The sequence below is a fragment of the Melopsittacus undulatus genome, chromosome 8 (assembly GCF_012275295.1).
Source record: "Melopsittacus undulatus isolate bMelUnd1 chromosome 8, bMelUnd1.mat.Z, whole genome shotgun sequence".
Taxonomy (NCBI): domain Eukaryota; kingdom Metazoa; phylum Chordata; class Aves; order Psittaciformes; family Psittaculidae; genus Melopsittacus; species Melopsittacus undulatus.
Window position 1 is genome coordinate 43,037,671 of NC_047534.1, and position 16,405 is coordinate 43,054,075.

The 16,405-nt window shown below is 36.6% G+C and overlaps 1 protein-coding gene across 1 annotated transcript in view; it reads right to left on the reverse strand.

The window, feature by feature from the left end:
• COL28A1 (collagen type XXVIII alpha 1 chain) overlaps positions 1-16,405 on the reverse strand; it is a 32,015-nt gene that overhangs the window by 12,383 nt on the left and 3,227 nt on the right. Inside the window, exons 3-22 of the mRNA XM_031052127.2 lie at positions 16,361-16,381; positions 14,858-14,917; positions 14,274-14,327; positions 13,932-13,976; positions 13,132-13,158; positions 12,803-12,847; positions 12,114-12,158; positions 11,444-11,497; positions 11,060-11,128; positions 10,315-10,383; positions 8,331-8,399; positions 6,204-6,272; positions 5,705-5,773; positions 5,550-5,618; positions 4,355-4,423; positions 3,070-3,141; positions 2,416-2,484; positions 2,177-2,248; positions 1,165-1,233; positions 695-763 (exon numbers count right to left, since the gene is read on the reverse strand). Coding sequence (XP_030907987.2) covers positions 695-763; positions 1,165-1,233; positions 2,177-2,248; positions 2,416-2,484; positions 3,070-3,141; positions 4,355-4,423; positions 5,550-5,618; positions 5,705-5,773; positions 6,204-6,272; positions 8,331-8,399; positions 10,315-10,383; positions 11,060-11,128; positions 11,444-11,497; positions 12,114-12,158; positions 12,803-12,847; positions 13,132-13,158; positions 13,932-13,976; positions 14,274-14,327; positions 14,858-14,917; positions 16,361-16,381 — 1,185 coding nt within the window. The remainder of the gene's footprint in view (positions 1-694; positions 764-1,164; positions 1,234-2,176; positions 2,249-2,415; positions 2,485-3,069; positions 3,142-4,354; positions 4,424-5,549; positions 5,619-5,704; positions 5,774-6,203; positions 6,273-8,330; positions 8,400-10,314; positions 10,384-11,059; positions 11,129-11,443; positions 11,498-12,113; positions 12,159-12,802; positions 12,848-13,131; positions 13,159-13,931; positions 13,977-14,273; positions 14,328-14,857; positions 14,918-16,360; positions 16,382-16,405) is intronic.

Genomic DNA, 16,405 nt, shown 5'->3' on the forward strand with positions numbered 1-16,405 from the left:
TCAAAGAGCAAGGGATAAGGGCTCTACTCAAAAGTACTAAAACATTCACTAGATTAAAAAAAAAAAAGTGGCAGGGATGTGGTTTATTTTGCGAAGCAAAGGTTTGTATGTCCCAGCTTTCTTGCTAGTCAAACAAAATCCATCTGGAATGAAGAGCACCTTACAAAAATTGAATCTAGGCAACCCTGAGGCAGCACTAGAGAAGTGCTAGAGTGAAGTCCTTAGAGGTTATCTACTTGTTAACATACTTCTTCCAGTATCTAAGGCATCTCTTCTCATATTGCCAGCTTGGCTTATGTCCTGATATCTTTTCTGGACTCTGAGGATTTCCCTGTGTCAAAATTAGGAATGAAGCAAAGGAGCCTGCCTGAGAAAAAATAGCTATGCTTTACAGGTATGTTGTAAACACATAAATCAGGTGTTCACTTTGTATTCACTCCTCATTAATTAAACCCAGTAATTTTTCTCCTAGTTCTCTGCCACGAAAGCTTATGGTTCAAGGAATCTGGAAGATTGACGATCCATGGTTCTCTGGCTCTGCAAATTGTTATACTTTGCCACCATTGTCCAGCAAACACATTAAGAACTGTAATAAGCAAACTCTTGGCCATGCTAGGCTATTTGCTGTTGCTTATTGAAATCCTGACTTATTTCACAGTTCTGTCAGAAATTAGTTTACCAATTTAGGAGCTACCTTTGCCCCAGGAAGCCCAAAACCTGGTTCTCCAATTGGTCCAGCAAGACCAGGTAACCCAATGTCACCCTGCAATGAAGAAAATATATATTCTAGTTATGTATCTTATTAAACACTAGCCACAGAGTGTGGGTTTGGATTTCTGTTACATACATTTATATATATAAAATTAATAGCTAATTTTATTTGTTGCCATTGTAAGCATAAACCACCAAAAGCAGAAGAAAGAAAAGTATTTTGATATCCAAGGTTGTCTAAAATGAAGAAATTAACATAGGTAGGCCACATCTCAGGCTGGCATACAGTTAATACCAGGGTATGGTGGTAGCTAGACTGGATACAGTTTATAACTCTGTTCATTTTTAGTTGAGCTCATAAGGCTGAAATTATTTGCACAAATAATAGCATGGCCTACTTCACAGTTTTCACCCTGTGTTTATAAGCATTAGGAGCTGGAGTGTGGGTGTTACCTTTGGTCCAGGCACAGATCTTCCAGGAGGGCCTGGCATTCCAAGACGTCCTGGTGCACCAGGTTCTCCCTGTAGTGAAGGAGAGCAAAACCAATGGATTTTTCTGAAAGTGAGCATAGGCGTCTTGTAGAGAAAGCATTTATGTAATAACCTGTAACATTACATTAAAATTCTATTAGAATTTCTAATATTCTATGTGGAGTGAAATCTAACTACTTGAAGAATTGATAAAAAGGTTGATTCTGATTTCTTAATGGAAATGAGGTTCTTCTCAGTCACTGAACAAATGTATGCTATTAGAAATCCAATTCTAATGTATTTGAGCCTTGGTCCAGCTCATCCAGCACTACAGACTTCCTCCCCAGCTGTGCAGGTCTACTGAAAACACATATTTTTTCTGTTAGAGTAGATTTTTATTTGTTCTTTTTGTTCTATTTGTTCTTTTGTTCTATTTGTTCTTTCAGTGTACTTTTTCACCCCTATTTTTCCTCTTCTGGAAGATAGGGGTAAAATACCTATTTTAAAGAGTGTATGGAAATACACACTCTTGTGTATATAGATAGCAAAAGACTTCATATGAAAGTGGAAGACAAATCTGGAGTAGCCCTTCTCTCACTTTCAGTGAGTACTGAGTGTTTGAATAGCAGCTCCAAATCCGTAAAAGTATATCAACCATGAGTGAGTGTAAGGGAAAATGAAGTGCTGTCACATATGTATATGCCATATATCATCTATCTTCCTAAATATCTCACCATAAAAATACCAGCATTAGTGTCCCTTAACTTTTTTCAAGCTGACAGGGAAGCAATATGTTAAATGCAAAGTTTATTTAAAAATCCTTCTAGATGTTTTTGTTGATCACAGTGCACCTCGCTAAGAGAAGCCATTGCTGAATTTTATTTTAATTATCTTTTAAGAAGCAAGTTAATTCCAGGACAGTTTTTTCCAAGATCGAAAACAAAGCACAGCTTTAGGTGCCTATATGACACACATAATGTGGTAATAAACCTACTTTAGCTCCAGCAGGTCCAGGCACTCCTGTTGGTCCTGTTAATCCACGTATTCCTCTCTGACCTTGATCTCCCTACAAAAAATAGAAAAGACATGTCACATACAAAATAATATTAAGAACGTGTTAACTGAAATTAGTTGTAAATATCAGTGAAAGACAGTGAAATTCTGTCTTCTAGCTGGTGCACGTAAAATCATAGAATCATAGAATAGTTAGAGTTGTTAGTAAGAAATTCTTACCTTTTCCCCCTGTATTCCAATCCCTGCAGGACCTTCAGGACCTCTAAGACCAGGCAACCCTGGTTCACCCTTGAACAGAAAAATCAAAGCAGCATCTTAGAGTACTGTATAGACATGGTGCAAGATCAACTCTGTATTCACTTGAATAAGCTCATTAAAATCATAGATCTTTCAGAATCAGTGGCAAAACTCCCACTGATGTCAGTGAACCCATATTCTGAAGCAACTATTGTAAAACTCTGTGTGGAATGCATGAAGTGGCATGTATGTAATCTTTAAATGTGTGGAGTTTCTGAATTTAGGAAAATACCCTGATTGGAAGGCTATGAAAGGATGCCGCTAGGCATCCTAGTGGTCTCCCTTCTGAGTTGCAGGGCACTTTGTGGATTAAAAAGACCCAGAACTGTAAGCAAGATAATACACGTGCTCCTCCCCTTTCCACCACCCCCTCCCCCCCCCCCAAAAAAAAGAAAAAGTTTTGCCTAAAAAAGTGTGTTTAAAAGCATTTCTCCCCCTCCCCCCCCCCTTCCAAAAAATGTGCTACTTTTCCCCTCTGTCCACGAACACTCTCTTCTAGGTTTGGGTATCAGCACAAGGAGAACAGTAGAAATGTTTGGAGGGAAACAGATAGGCTGCAGAAAGAGATGAACCAACCTTTTGTCCTGGGGCCCCATCTTCTCCTGGAAGACCAGGCAGACCTGCCAGTCCTGAAGGGCCTGGCTCACCCTGACATCAATAAAAAGTAAGTCCTATTAAATGCAGACTTGGTACTACTCTTTCTCTGAATCAAGAAAATCTATCTCTAATAGTTCTCTTAACTGTGTTGTTTATAGCGAACATTTATGCATATGAACCCAAATCTGGCTGGTTTTATATCAGCACAACTCTCTCATATCTGGAACAATCCTATTGTGAGATTGTTTGAACTGTGAATTTTATCCATGTGATTGATATGATTAGCTAATAATGCTCCAGATCATTCTTAAAAATAATGCCATCATTTCATGAAGTGGCAGCATTTGAAATAAATATCAGATAGAAATGACTGTGACATGATGATTGACATTTTGCTGGTAAGTATCAGTGCAAATCTATTAATGGCAGTAGAATTCTTATCTGATTATTTCTCTAAGGTTCAAGAGCTTGACCTGATTCTAGATGAAAAAAGATCATTTGGGGTCAAATATGTTCACTCAGCATTATCATATTTTGTGAAATTAAAGAAAGAAATTGAAGAGTTTCTTTCCTTTTCCAGCCCATGTCCCAAATCCCTAATGAACAAAAGCAAAACCGGAATAGTCCTGTGTCTTTCCACTATCACAAAAGTACTTTTTCATCCCTTCCCATATTTTATGCTAATATGGTTGTTAATGACATAGGGACTGGTTAGTACCTTGGTCACTTTGGCACTCAGATAATCTAGTTACTTGCTTAGAGGAGAGTTTCCTTTCCTCTAAGCAAGAGTGCTTTTGGTCTCATATCACAGCTTGTGTCCCATTTGAAGGTGTGAGGATGTAGCTGCTGCTCTGTTTACATCCTATCCTGTAGGAAAAGGGAAGAAGCAGCATGATAACCATTGTTCAGTGCTTTTTTTTCACCAGCTTTGGCTATAGCTGAGCTTACACTGGGAACTGAGTTCTGGCAACTGTTCAGTATTCTTGATGGTATTCTGGACAGAGCTTTAGCTGAGCTGTATGCAACTCTGACCTGAGCACCGGCCAGGCAGGTGGAAATTTTCAGTCACTACTTTTGTACAGAACTGTGGTATTTAAAATGTTCCTATTTCTGGAGGTTATTGAAAGTCTGTGCTAAAAATTTTGAAGACTAAGAAGCTAAATTTTATTTCTAAACCTATTTTTATGTGCCTACAGAAAGGATACTCAGGAAAAACAAACTTCAAATTCAAATAAATAAAATAATTCCTCTATTAACAATGTACCTTAGAACCAGGTTCTCCAATACCTCTTTCTCCTGGCACTCCAGTCTCTCCTGGCAAACCTTGTTCACCCTGAAGCAGAAATTAGTTTTTAACAGCATTATAATGGAAAAATATAGAAGCATATTCTTGGGTGCTTATATTTAAAGAAAGATTAGTCTTTAAATTCTTGAAGATTTTTGTCTTTAGTATGATGTGTTAAACAGTTGGGCACAAAGACTGGGAATCTGTAGCATGATTTGAGCTGTAACCAAAAAGCTGTTGGTGGAAATGATTAGTGCTGTAAATCTCTAATTATATGTCTTTTCCTGCCAAAGTAGCTGGTATTTCAGGAGCATATCTGACACCCACAGACAATGCAGCCTTCTCTTTCTTTTTACCAGTGGTGAAGCATATCCTTATACTTAAAACATAAAAGGTGATCACTGATGTTGCAAAATACTTTACCTGTCAGGAACCTTTGACACTTAGACCTTTAGTTCCTCTATACTATGCTTTAATAGCTTTCAGTCATTCAAAACTTTCATCACCTCTTCCAGAAAATCACTTTCCATCTTCAGTCCAAATACTTCAAGAGTGACATCTTTCATTAACAGTTCTGTATTTTGCTAATCAGTCAAGGCTAAATTATTCTGCCAGTTTTCTTAACTGCTATGCACAGTAAATACACAAAGTCAGGTGTGACAACAGGCAGCAGAAGTAATAAGGAAGGCAGCAGGTCTGTAAGGTATGTATATTACCTTTCTGGAATGGAAACAGTACAGTGAGGATAAAAGATGATACTGAAATTTTGGTGGTGTTCTGTGTAAAGTGTAACTACTTTTTGGAATTAACTCAATACATCTGCATCTGATAATGGTGAAACTGCAAATTCAAGGCAGACAATCTTTTCTATGTAAATGTATTGGACGAAGTGCTGTTCACTATCTGGTATGTAGTACCTCAAAGATTCTGTGGTGAACCAGACCAAAACCTAACCAGATAGCTATGGCATTGGTTTATCAAGACTTTTCAGTGGAGTAGGATCTGCTGTACAGTTTGATAATATTGACAAAGAAAATAATTTCCTGCAACTATGTCAACACTTAGATTGGTATTCAGCACTTTAACAAGGATAAGGATAATGACAGAATTTCTTAATCAGGAAATACAACAGTAAAGAGAGCACAGTATCTTTTAGTTCAGAAAACTCCCTAACCTTTGGTCCAGGTAGTCCCTGTCCTGGTAGCCCTCTTGAGCCAGGTGGTCCTTTTGGGCCCTCAACTCCCTGAAAAGATTAGTTTATTATTAAAAAGAAAATATTATTTGTTATTACATATTTAATGTGGGGTGAGGGATAAGTGAAAACTGCACCTTCTCTCCTTGAATTCCAATTCCAGGTAATCCAATTGGCCCAGGTAAACCTGGAGGACCAAATTCACCCTGGCAAACAAAGTACAATTGCTTAATTATGTAAAGATACAGAAAAAATCTGGGACAGCTCTTGTGTCAGTATATGCTGATTTAACTTCCCTTTAATCAGTGAAGTTGGGCATCTGATCTTTTGTTTTTCATATATGCATTTATTCCCTGTTGGTTCAGTGGCAAACAACTGCTAGTCTTTTTATCCCTTTCTAAACCTCAGCTTTCCCACAGAATCAGATGCTTTTTGTAACATTTCCTATTTTAATATGAAGAGATGTTAAAATAGGTTGTGAGAGTTTATTGGGCATAAATCTCTCTACAAAATACCTTATTATCCAGGCCCTATTGTAGGGACCTTGCCTCATTACACCTTTTGTTGTAAATATCAGCCCTGTATTATGTAGATTTACTGGCACTTTGTTAACCTCCTTGTGTATTTACTGCTCACCTTTTCACCTTTTATGCTGATGCCTGGAAGTCCACGAGGGCCTTTTGGTCCATCAAAACCACGGTCTCCCTGCATGAAAAAATAATATGTTGTTTATTGTAGAAACACACATCTGTTTTCACTGAAGTAACTAGAGACACTGTCTGCTCTGTCATTATGAAAAACAAAATAAGAACCAGAAAACAGCTTCTGAATCTGTTTTCCAGGATACCAAAGAGGGCATCTTTTCAAATGAGCTTGAATCTGCTAATGAAAGAGCTGAACAAGCTTTTTTTATCTGCCTGCCCACCTTAATTTCTTAAGGTCCTGTCCTGCTTTCCCTCAAATCAATGGCAAAACCACAACTAATTTAAATGTAAGCAGGGCTGATTAATGAGACTAACACAAACCTGAATTCTTATTTGTCAAATGGGTTAATCTCATTAAAGTGTGGCAATGATGATCTGGTTCTCACTAAGAATTTGTGAGGATAAAGACCAGGCCAAACTGTATTGTTGTCAGTTTCTTAATGTCATTGTCATTCTAAATGTTTGTTTACAAAAACAGTACTCTTGGGGGAAATGCAGGCTACTAATAAGGACATAAATATTGTGCTTTCTTGTACTTCTGCTAATAAAACATGTGAAGACAGATGTTAGCTTGTGTAAATTGTCACAGAATCATCCAAGACAATGAAGTGATGTCCCAGACAGGTCTCTTTTTTCCCTAGTAACTGATTCCACCATTTTAACTTTGACTGCAATACATTATGTGGATTTCTGTTTAAAATAACATCCTTTACTTCTGATGCCCTAGAACACCTGCCTTCATTTTCCTTTTTACTGAACTGTGAGCTTGCAGTAAAATTGTTCATAAGAAAGCAACTGAAAAATTTACTTTAGATTAATAAATCACCTGTTTAAAATGTGTTTAAACCAGAGTGCTGACATGGCCACTGTAAATAAGACCAGATATAGACTCTGTTGATACATGCTTGACGGCAGATTAGATTTGGCAGTAAAAAGTAGTACATTTTGATGGAATCAAGAGTTCCAAAAATGCTGGCAGACTTCCAATTTGATTATTTTATTCTGCCTATCTATCTCAGTTGCTCAATACTTGCGGCTAGATTATGCAGTCTTCTGTATTTGCTCCCACTGTGCATTGTGTTGCTGCCTATTAGCTGTAGGGTTTCTTCCCACACGAATTAGTATTTCAGTGGCAATGGAGTGATCACTAAATATTTTTTCTTCAAATCTTTTTTTGTTTGTTTTCATGCATGAGATCAGCTAAGCAAACATAAACTATCAACAATGAAGTTAGACAAGTCATATAATCATAAGATACATACTGGATGTTTGAAGATTCTGTGTTGCTAGCTGACCACAGTATTGTGCTAAGCAAAACCACTAAGATTTTTAGTAAAGGGACGTTTGGGGCCTGCATCTGTAAAATAATTTTTTATTGTTTTCCTGACAAAAACTGCCTTGGTGCATGCATAGCTCATATACAAGCTGTGTCACTTTGTACTATAATCAAAGGTCAAAGTGACAACTTGGCCTGGGAGCCGGTTTTCAGCAGTCAACAAAAGGGATTAGCACTGAGTCCATCTATGCAGGTGCAACTACTACTGTCAGTACTTTCCCTGGATCAAAAAATTAGTAACAGCTTTCTTTTCCCACAAACTGAATTTAGACTTCTGCTAAAATGCATAAATTGGTGGCTGAGGTATTTCAGAAGCTTAGAAGCCTGTCTTCAGTGACAGCAAAGATCTCTAAGGATTTAGAAAAAAGCATCAATAAACCCCCACATTTTTCATCTAGGAATCATTTGTAAAATATTTTATTGTACAGTCAGATGCTAGAGGCTGTTTTAAAATTATAGCTGGAATTCTTTTCAGGCTTAGATCCCACAGTCAAGCATCAGGTGAATTAAATATCGTCTTTACAGGCCCCAACAGCTAGCTGTGTCTAGAAGTCATGTTTGGACCAAATGAATTTTATGAACATATATTGGGTTAATCAATGCCAAATTTTAATATTAAGTTAGAAGCTACTTTCTCAGATTCCTATGTTTTCTATGGACTTGTTTTGGCATGTACTCATTTAATGGTGCTGCTCTGGTATTAAAACTCTTCAACTGCTGTACCTTTGCTCCTGGAAGCCCTTCTCCTGGTGAACCTCTTTCACCTTGAACACCTTGTGGTCCTTGAGGCCCCTGTTAATGTATGTTTAAAATGGCTTAGAATATGTATTAATCACTCAAATCAAAAGCAGCAAGTTCTATGTCATTGTCAGTTTCAAGTACGTAGATTAAGATCAAGTCAGAGATTAAATGTTAGTGTAGTTATAACTTATTAAAAATAATACAGTAATACGATATTCACAGTGAATAAATGATGAGTATTCTGGCCTGTAGCAATAACAAGGCAGACAGTTTTACTTTTCTAGTTACTTATGAATCACAGGTTATGTAGCTAAAGTTTCTATTGCTTAGACTTTCTAAATTTTCACTCCCTAAACTTTAGTTTGATTCACAAATTGTTACCAATCCTTATTAACGTTACCAGTACAACCATAAGAGACAGGGAGAATCAGATTAAAGACTATGGAGAGCAGTACTGAAGAAGATGCAGCTGTAGAGAGATCTGACTATAATTGGTGAAGGGAATAGTAACATGACTTTCTCTTTTTGAAAGCAGACCTGATAGGAGCACAAGGGGAAAATAAGGCAACTAAAACCTTTCACTAAATGGAAGTCCAAAACCTGTGCATATTGAGCCTGCTCCACAGTGTGTTCCCGCATCTTTATTTTTCCCTCTGGTTTAATCCTTGAGATTACACACACACACACACACACACACAGAATGCCACTAGCTTTGGCTCTGCATAAATATGCTTCTGTTTCTTCCGCAGAGAGCTTCAGAATTATGCCTGGTTCTTAGGTTACACTGCATTCAGTCATAAAAATAAAACTCCTCTGAGGCACATACACTTTAAAGTAAATTAAAAAAAACCACATTTAGTATATTTTAAAAATCAGACTCTCTTATTATACCAGTACAGCTGTTGTGGCTAATAAAGATGCACACCACAGGCACCTTTTACTCCACAAAGTGGCTCTTTTCTCTAGACTGTTACTGAAGAGACTTGGGGAGCATTGCTGCCCCACTTTGATTGTCACCACTGGCCTTGTTAATAATGATCTGTGCTGTGGGCTCTTCAATGAGAACTCCATCCTCTCCAGAGGTGTATTTTCAATCAGGCATGAGTTCAGTTTCCAAACTGTCTCCCTTTTTCCTGGGAGCACCTCTTTTGAAATTATTATTACCTTTCCTTGTCTTACAAAAAAACTGCACAAAAATTTCCCCCTCATGGTTTCACTAGAGGTCTTTCAACCAAAAATGAGTTTGAGTCTGCTGAATTGTAAACAGCTTGGTAAAAGATGCTGTCTGACATTTTGGAAAAAGGCAACCTTAAAATTGGTGTAATTGTTTTCTGAATTACCTCAAAGAGGTTGAGCTTACAGCCACCAGGAGGAGGAAGGGAAGGAAAAGAAGGAAGAGACTTCAGGGCCAAAACTACTATAGAGTCTGAAAGTATATATATTTATATATCTTTTTTAATTTCTCTCACTGTTATTTCTGTAAAGGCAATACTGGTCAAATTGTTACCTGTGACCACCTATGCAATCTGCATACCTTTATGAAGGTTGTTTAGGTTTGACTGTTTCTAATGTTACAGTAGTTGAAACGGAGTCTCTCCCTCTAAGCCATGCTGATGTGAATGTTCTAATGATACTGAAAAGCAGTCAACTTTGAAGTTACCACATGCAGATTTGAATCTATTGGGAACAGATTTATTTAAATATGTATGTGGTTTTGCATAAGGTGGTATTTCTCTTAGCTGTTTCAGAGATTAAGGTAATTAGAAAAGTTAAGGAACTGGAAACATTCCCAGTTTATTGAGGGAAATGAAAGTCAGACAATGTAGAACGTATAGGTGTGAGAACTAGTGGAAGAAAGAAAAGAGATGGTATTATTTAACACACATATATCCTTTTTAACAGAGGAGCACTAAGAATTTTTCCTTTCTGCCATGCTTCCCTCACACCAAATGAAAAACAGACATACCATAAGTCCTGGCTCACCAGCTCCAGGTGGGCCAACAGGGCCTGGTCTTCCTGTCAAACCGGTGTCACCCTTCAAACAAAGATGTGTTTTGAAAATGACTGATTCAGGTATTTTTATGTGCATAGCATATAACAATTCATCAGGCATTCTGTGCTTGAAATAATTGATGTAGGGGAATGCAGGAATGGCAGGGAAAATCTGAGTGTCCTCACAGCCAGAAATCATACAAGGCCCAAGACACTGAATTGGTGCAGTTTTACAGCATTAGGATACAGCCTCAATTCTGCATTGGGAGAAGACAATGCTCAATCTAAATGGCTAATTATTCCCATCATATTCCTAGTATGTCATGTATCACTTACTGTCCTTTTCCAAGGAGTTAATATTTTTATCATAGTGCTTTTTTCCTTATGCCAGTCATCCAAACCAACAAGCCTATTTTTCATAGGATAATTTTTGTTTAAGACTATGTATGTATTTTACTCAGGCATACACTGCTTGGCTTAGTTATGCCAAGCATAAGAACTACTATAAAAAGTCATTTGAAGTACATACTTAAAATGTACTTTCCACCCTCCTTCCCCGAGCAGTTTTGATCAACATATAAAATACCTTCTCAGTACCACAAAACCAGCGTTTGGAGGCTCAGAGTTTCTCATCACTAGCAAGTATAGTCTCTCAGCTGTCTTGGTTTTCATCCTTACCTTACAATACATGTAATATAGAAGATGAGAGATGCTTGTACCTTTGGGCCTGGCAGTCCTATTCCAGTCTCTCCAGGCAAGCCAGGTGGCCCAGGGAGACCTCTTTCACCCTTTTCAGAGAATGAAAAAATAAACAGTTCTGCTTATAACATTTATGTTTAACATTTCCATGTCTATGGAAATCAGTTTAACTCAGGTTGTAAGTTCATTTTTCGTGTATCCTGACTTTCAAGGTATACATATACTCTTTGTATTCTACAAGGTTCTAAGAAAGGTTTTCTTATGATTTGCTAGCAATGTCACATTAAACTGCATTCCCTACAAGAAGGGAATGGGGTATAAGGATAAAAGCGTTACTGTTGTGAGGCTATATTAATACTATTAATACCTTTAACATTCAAAAGAAGAAATAATGCAGTTCTTGCCTTTGATCCTTGCAGACCTTCAGGCCCTTGGTCTCCAGACTGTCCTTGTGGACCCTATTAAAACAGGTGGGATTTAATGAGATTTTTTCAAGCTTTTAGAACATGTCAGCTTGCAATTTCTAATTTGCTGTAGTCTGCATGAAAATATGAGTTACAAATATTTCAAATCTGAAGCTTTCCATTCTGATGCACATATAAACTCAGTTACTCAGCTAACTTGGAGCTGGGTCTGGTAACTGGGGGAGAGCAATTTTCTCTCCCTTTGTTTGAATGCAATTAAAGGTAATCTATAGTCAAGATTTACCGAAACATCCCAATGCTTGGGCCTTCAGTCCAAGAGTATTGGGATGAAAAAAATACTAACGTTTCCATGTACTTCTGTGAGATAAAGAAATAGTTAAGACACTGAATGGGAAATGAGTGATTTCGGTTTTTATGGAACTGCATTTGCTGTGGTGTTTGAGGCTGAATGAATTATAAGGATGATTTATTTGTCTAGACTGCTCCTCCAAATTCTTCTTAATTTTGCTGTTTAAGAAGATTAATTTTGGATGCCTTATATTCAGTGACTCAAAGATTCTATGACGGTTGTGGTATCATACTATTTCACAGCTTTGAATCCCAGGGAACTAGATATTGTTTGATTTATAGTTTTCTTTCTTTTTTTTACCTGTAGCCCTCTTGCTCCTCTGGGACCTACTGGACCTTCCGAACCCTGAAAGGCAAGTGGAAAAAAGGGATATATTTTTGCATATTTCGATTTGGTCAAAACCACTTTTAGAGCACTTTTTACTAAAGTATCTTACTTAGATATCTTTATGTTAAAGTAAAAAGTAAAATCAAGAGAAGCTCAGCAGCCCGCAAGTATTGAATACATAGTTTAAAAATTGACAGTGGTAATAAGAATGCGGAGTAAGAATAAATAGAGTTCATTATCAAGGATCAGTAATACAGGATTAAACTTATTTGTTTCATCTAAAATATTCACAGCAATTACACACCAAATCTTGAAGACTGGTGTTAGAAACCTTGATTTCACTTTCACCTCTCATTTCCTTTGCTTTACTGCTTGAAGTCTTCTGCCTCTGTTAAAGTCAAGCAGAGTTTTAGCATTGTTATACACTGGCTTAGGTTTGGACCCTAAGAGGAATCACATGAAAATATAGAAGGAGCTGAGAAAGTTACTGAAAATGGTATCCTTGCTTACTTAATTTTTCTTAAACTGTCAGATGTTAATTTCCCTCAGCCTTGGAATTAATATTTGTCTTAAATCTATCACCATGGTTGTTACTGAGGAAACTAGTTTTTCTGTGTTTTAACTGTGTTTCCTGAAGGCATAACAACCTTTTGGCTACTTACTCTGTCTCCTTTTATCCCTGGGATTCCACATTCACCTCTTTCACCCTGGAAAGGAATAGGAATGTTTATGAGGTATATTGAGTATATCATCCTTATTTGGGTGCTTTAGTTGGACACCTAAATGATCTTCTATTCAGGACATATTATAGCATTTGTGCAGTAAGTTAATTTTGGAAGGAACATGTCTTTAATTAGAGTTTGTGCAGCAGCTGGTAAGATGATGTTATTGTTTGTTACTGGTATTTATAACAAATAAAGCACTATACATAATAAATAATAATAACATCAGGTATCTGTTTGTAAGCAGAAGTTCTGACTAAGAGTAATACCTTCTCTCCTTTATATCCAGATTTCCCCTGGGAAAATAAAAAAAGCAAAGCAGGTTGTGAGGATATATAACCCAAATGTAAGCATGTGAGTATTTGCACTACTAACATTCTACTCTCTAGAAGCATGTCATGTACTGAATATGATCTCTGATAAAGATGGCAATATGACTCTAAATACTGCAGCTACTGGTCATGATAGATGCTGTTTTATGTGTGAACAATCTTAATCAGGGATTTTGATCATGTAAAAGCAGATCAACTAGTGTTCATATTTCCCTCTTAGCGAGGAAGATACTAAAATAAGAAAGCAAGAAAAAAGTCAATAATTAAAAAGGATGTAGTGAATAGATAAGAAAATATAAAGTAGAGTGATTCATATGTGAATGAATTCAGAGTTAAGCAGTAAGAGGCTGGTCCCACAGTTACTTCCTTATACGTATTTTGTTAGATTTTTTGCACTGCTATGACACACTGGATCCTTTATTTGCCAAATGAAAAATTTAAACTGACCCCAAAAGATGCAGGCAGAGTGTCCATTTCTGTAATATTCTTAGATTATTATATCAGAGCTTTTCACACTTTTTAGGAGGGACTATGCATTATTAGAGAGCATTTTCTAGATAATTCTTATAAGAAGGAATTATTTATTTTCTTTAAGCAATGATAATGTTTTAATTTCTGGTGTTAATTAATCACTAGCTGGTAAACCAGAATGAATTCTAATATTTTTTTTTAAAAAGGTGTTTTGCCATGAAGGAACACTAACTGCTCATGGGAGAAGGTAAAATATCTTTTTTTACCTCTATTCCATCTCGTCCTGGAATTCCATTCAGACCTGGCTCCCCCTATGAATAATCCAACATCAAGATCAGTGAAATCAGTATAAGATAATATTGCCCTGATTAACTGAGTAGACACCTCAGTGCAGTACAGGCAACATACCAGCTCCCTCTTTTTACCATTTGATGATTTTATACATTAGATGTAAGCTTTTAATTTGTAAAGAATCTCAGTCTTTAGCAAAAGAGTGTAAGTGAAGTTTAAAACACTCACAGGTGGAAAGTACATGGTCACTGTTAGGATAGTCTTTTTATATTAATGAAGTACCAACTCTTTCTCCTAAACCTGAAAAATCACATCACCTTTGTTCCTTTCAGGCCTGGAGCTCCATCATCACCAGTGCGACCCTTTTTACCCTGAAAAGAATGAAATAAAATTAATAAAATTCTGGTATGTTAGTCAACAAATTTTGTTTTGCAATATATACCCTTTTATATATATATATATATATATATATATTTAGGATATTTGCTTCAGCCTCTTGCTCTCACTCTTGTAAGAGAGCTTTTTGAGAGCTTCTCAGATATTAATGTTTGATTTGGGGCTAGTTAGATCCACCTGGTCTGGTTGTCTCATTGTAAATAACAGGTGAATTACTGTTCCATACAGGAAAGTTGCTCCTTCCTGCCTTTTGAACTGCTGTAGCTAAAAGGAGAGCCTCAGCACACCACACTGCTCTTTTCAGGAGTGTCTGATGACATTCTTGGGTCTCTCTGTGGATTTCCCATTGGTGTAACACTTCCATGCAATGTAACTAGCATTGAACATTCAACTTTTGATGTCTCAGGATTTTGGTTCAAATAATTTCCTAAAAAAAGAATCCAATAATCAAATAAATCTTGATTTACACTGTTTATCAGTTATTTGAGAAATGACAGCTACTTACAGCAGGGCCAGGAAGGCCTCTTTCCCCCTTCTCACAGTTACATGTGGCAGCCTGGGGACACTTTGAATGAAAATAGTCCAAATCAGCACATTTTAATAGAAGGAATAGAAAACACATGAACATTGCTTTTAAGTTACTGTATGTAATGACATGGTTATATTTACATATTTTACAGAAATCTTTTAACTGTCAGTTTACCACTCATGAGGAATGTGGTCTCCTACACTCCATCCAAAAATCCGAATCATTCCTAGTCTTGAAATTTCAGTCATCTTGGTAATGGCTTTACCTCCAAATTATTCACAAGGTCAGTTTATTAGTGTGCTGTGTCTATGACTATAGATTTGGTTTGATTACTGGACACTGTAGCAATAGTCAAGAAAATGGGGTAAGAGAACATCTTACATCCTTGTTCCACTTCACTATATGTAGGACAGATCGCAGTTTAGCTCTATCTTGATCTATAAACAAAACATGTTAGGGCTGTATGCTTTTATCTAGTTAATGTAATTCATTGTAACAGTTTACAATTGTTCGTTTTCTTCTGCCGTCTCTACTGTCATGTGTCTCAGACATCATTATGATATATAGGATCTTTTTTAAACTTTAAACCATTACAGAATACAGAATTATTACAGATACTGGGGTAATTTTTGAAGGAGGAATAAGCAATGTTGTTTCTATTTTTGGTTTTATTATTTATTAAGCTTCCACTAGATGTCTTGAAGTGAAGGGTTTAAATATAATTCTTACCTGAATATCACAATTAGTAACAATTTGTTTTCTAATGATAACACTGAATGTCTTGCTACTTCAGCGTTTGTTTTGACAAAAATCAACATGCAAGTAGAAATGAATAAAAAATAAAATGCTTTAAGTTTTGCAAACACTCAGAATATTTACCAGATTCTTTGAGCTGCTCATCAGAACAGTCTTTGTCTGAGATAACTATACCTGAAGTAGGACTAACATCTTTAAAAAGAAAGTTAACTTTAAAGTTAACACTATCTTTAGTCCCCCAAAATGGCAGCCAGACCTATCAGTGGCTGCAGGCAGGGTGACACCGTGTGGACAAACTGGAAAATTGCAATGGTTGAGATTTGTTCGAGTTCCTTCCTGTTTTAAAATTATTAGGAAGAGCATTATGGGCCAGATCTGCACCACATTCAGCTCTGTGTCATGTTTTCTTATCCTCTGAGTCTGTAGGATGATGTGCCAAGACATATCAGCAAATTCTTGCTACCCTGAATGCTCACTCATTGTTCTTTTTCAATTTTAACAATTAGGAGGGAAAGTAAATGACATTAGGGTAGGAAATCAAAGCTCTGTCCTGTAAATGCAAAAGGCAATCCCATTAGAGTCAATATTTCACCAACTTCCTGAGCTATCAGTTTTCCTGAATTATGTTTCCATATAATTCATATAATTTCCATATAATTGTAAATGTCTGTATTAAGCAGTAGATCTGTACAGAAAAAAAAACAAAAAAACAAAACAACTTACCTCTTCCTCAGAGAGATCTTTCTGTAAAGACAGATATTGAAAGCA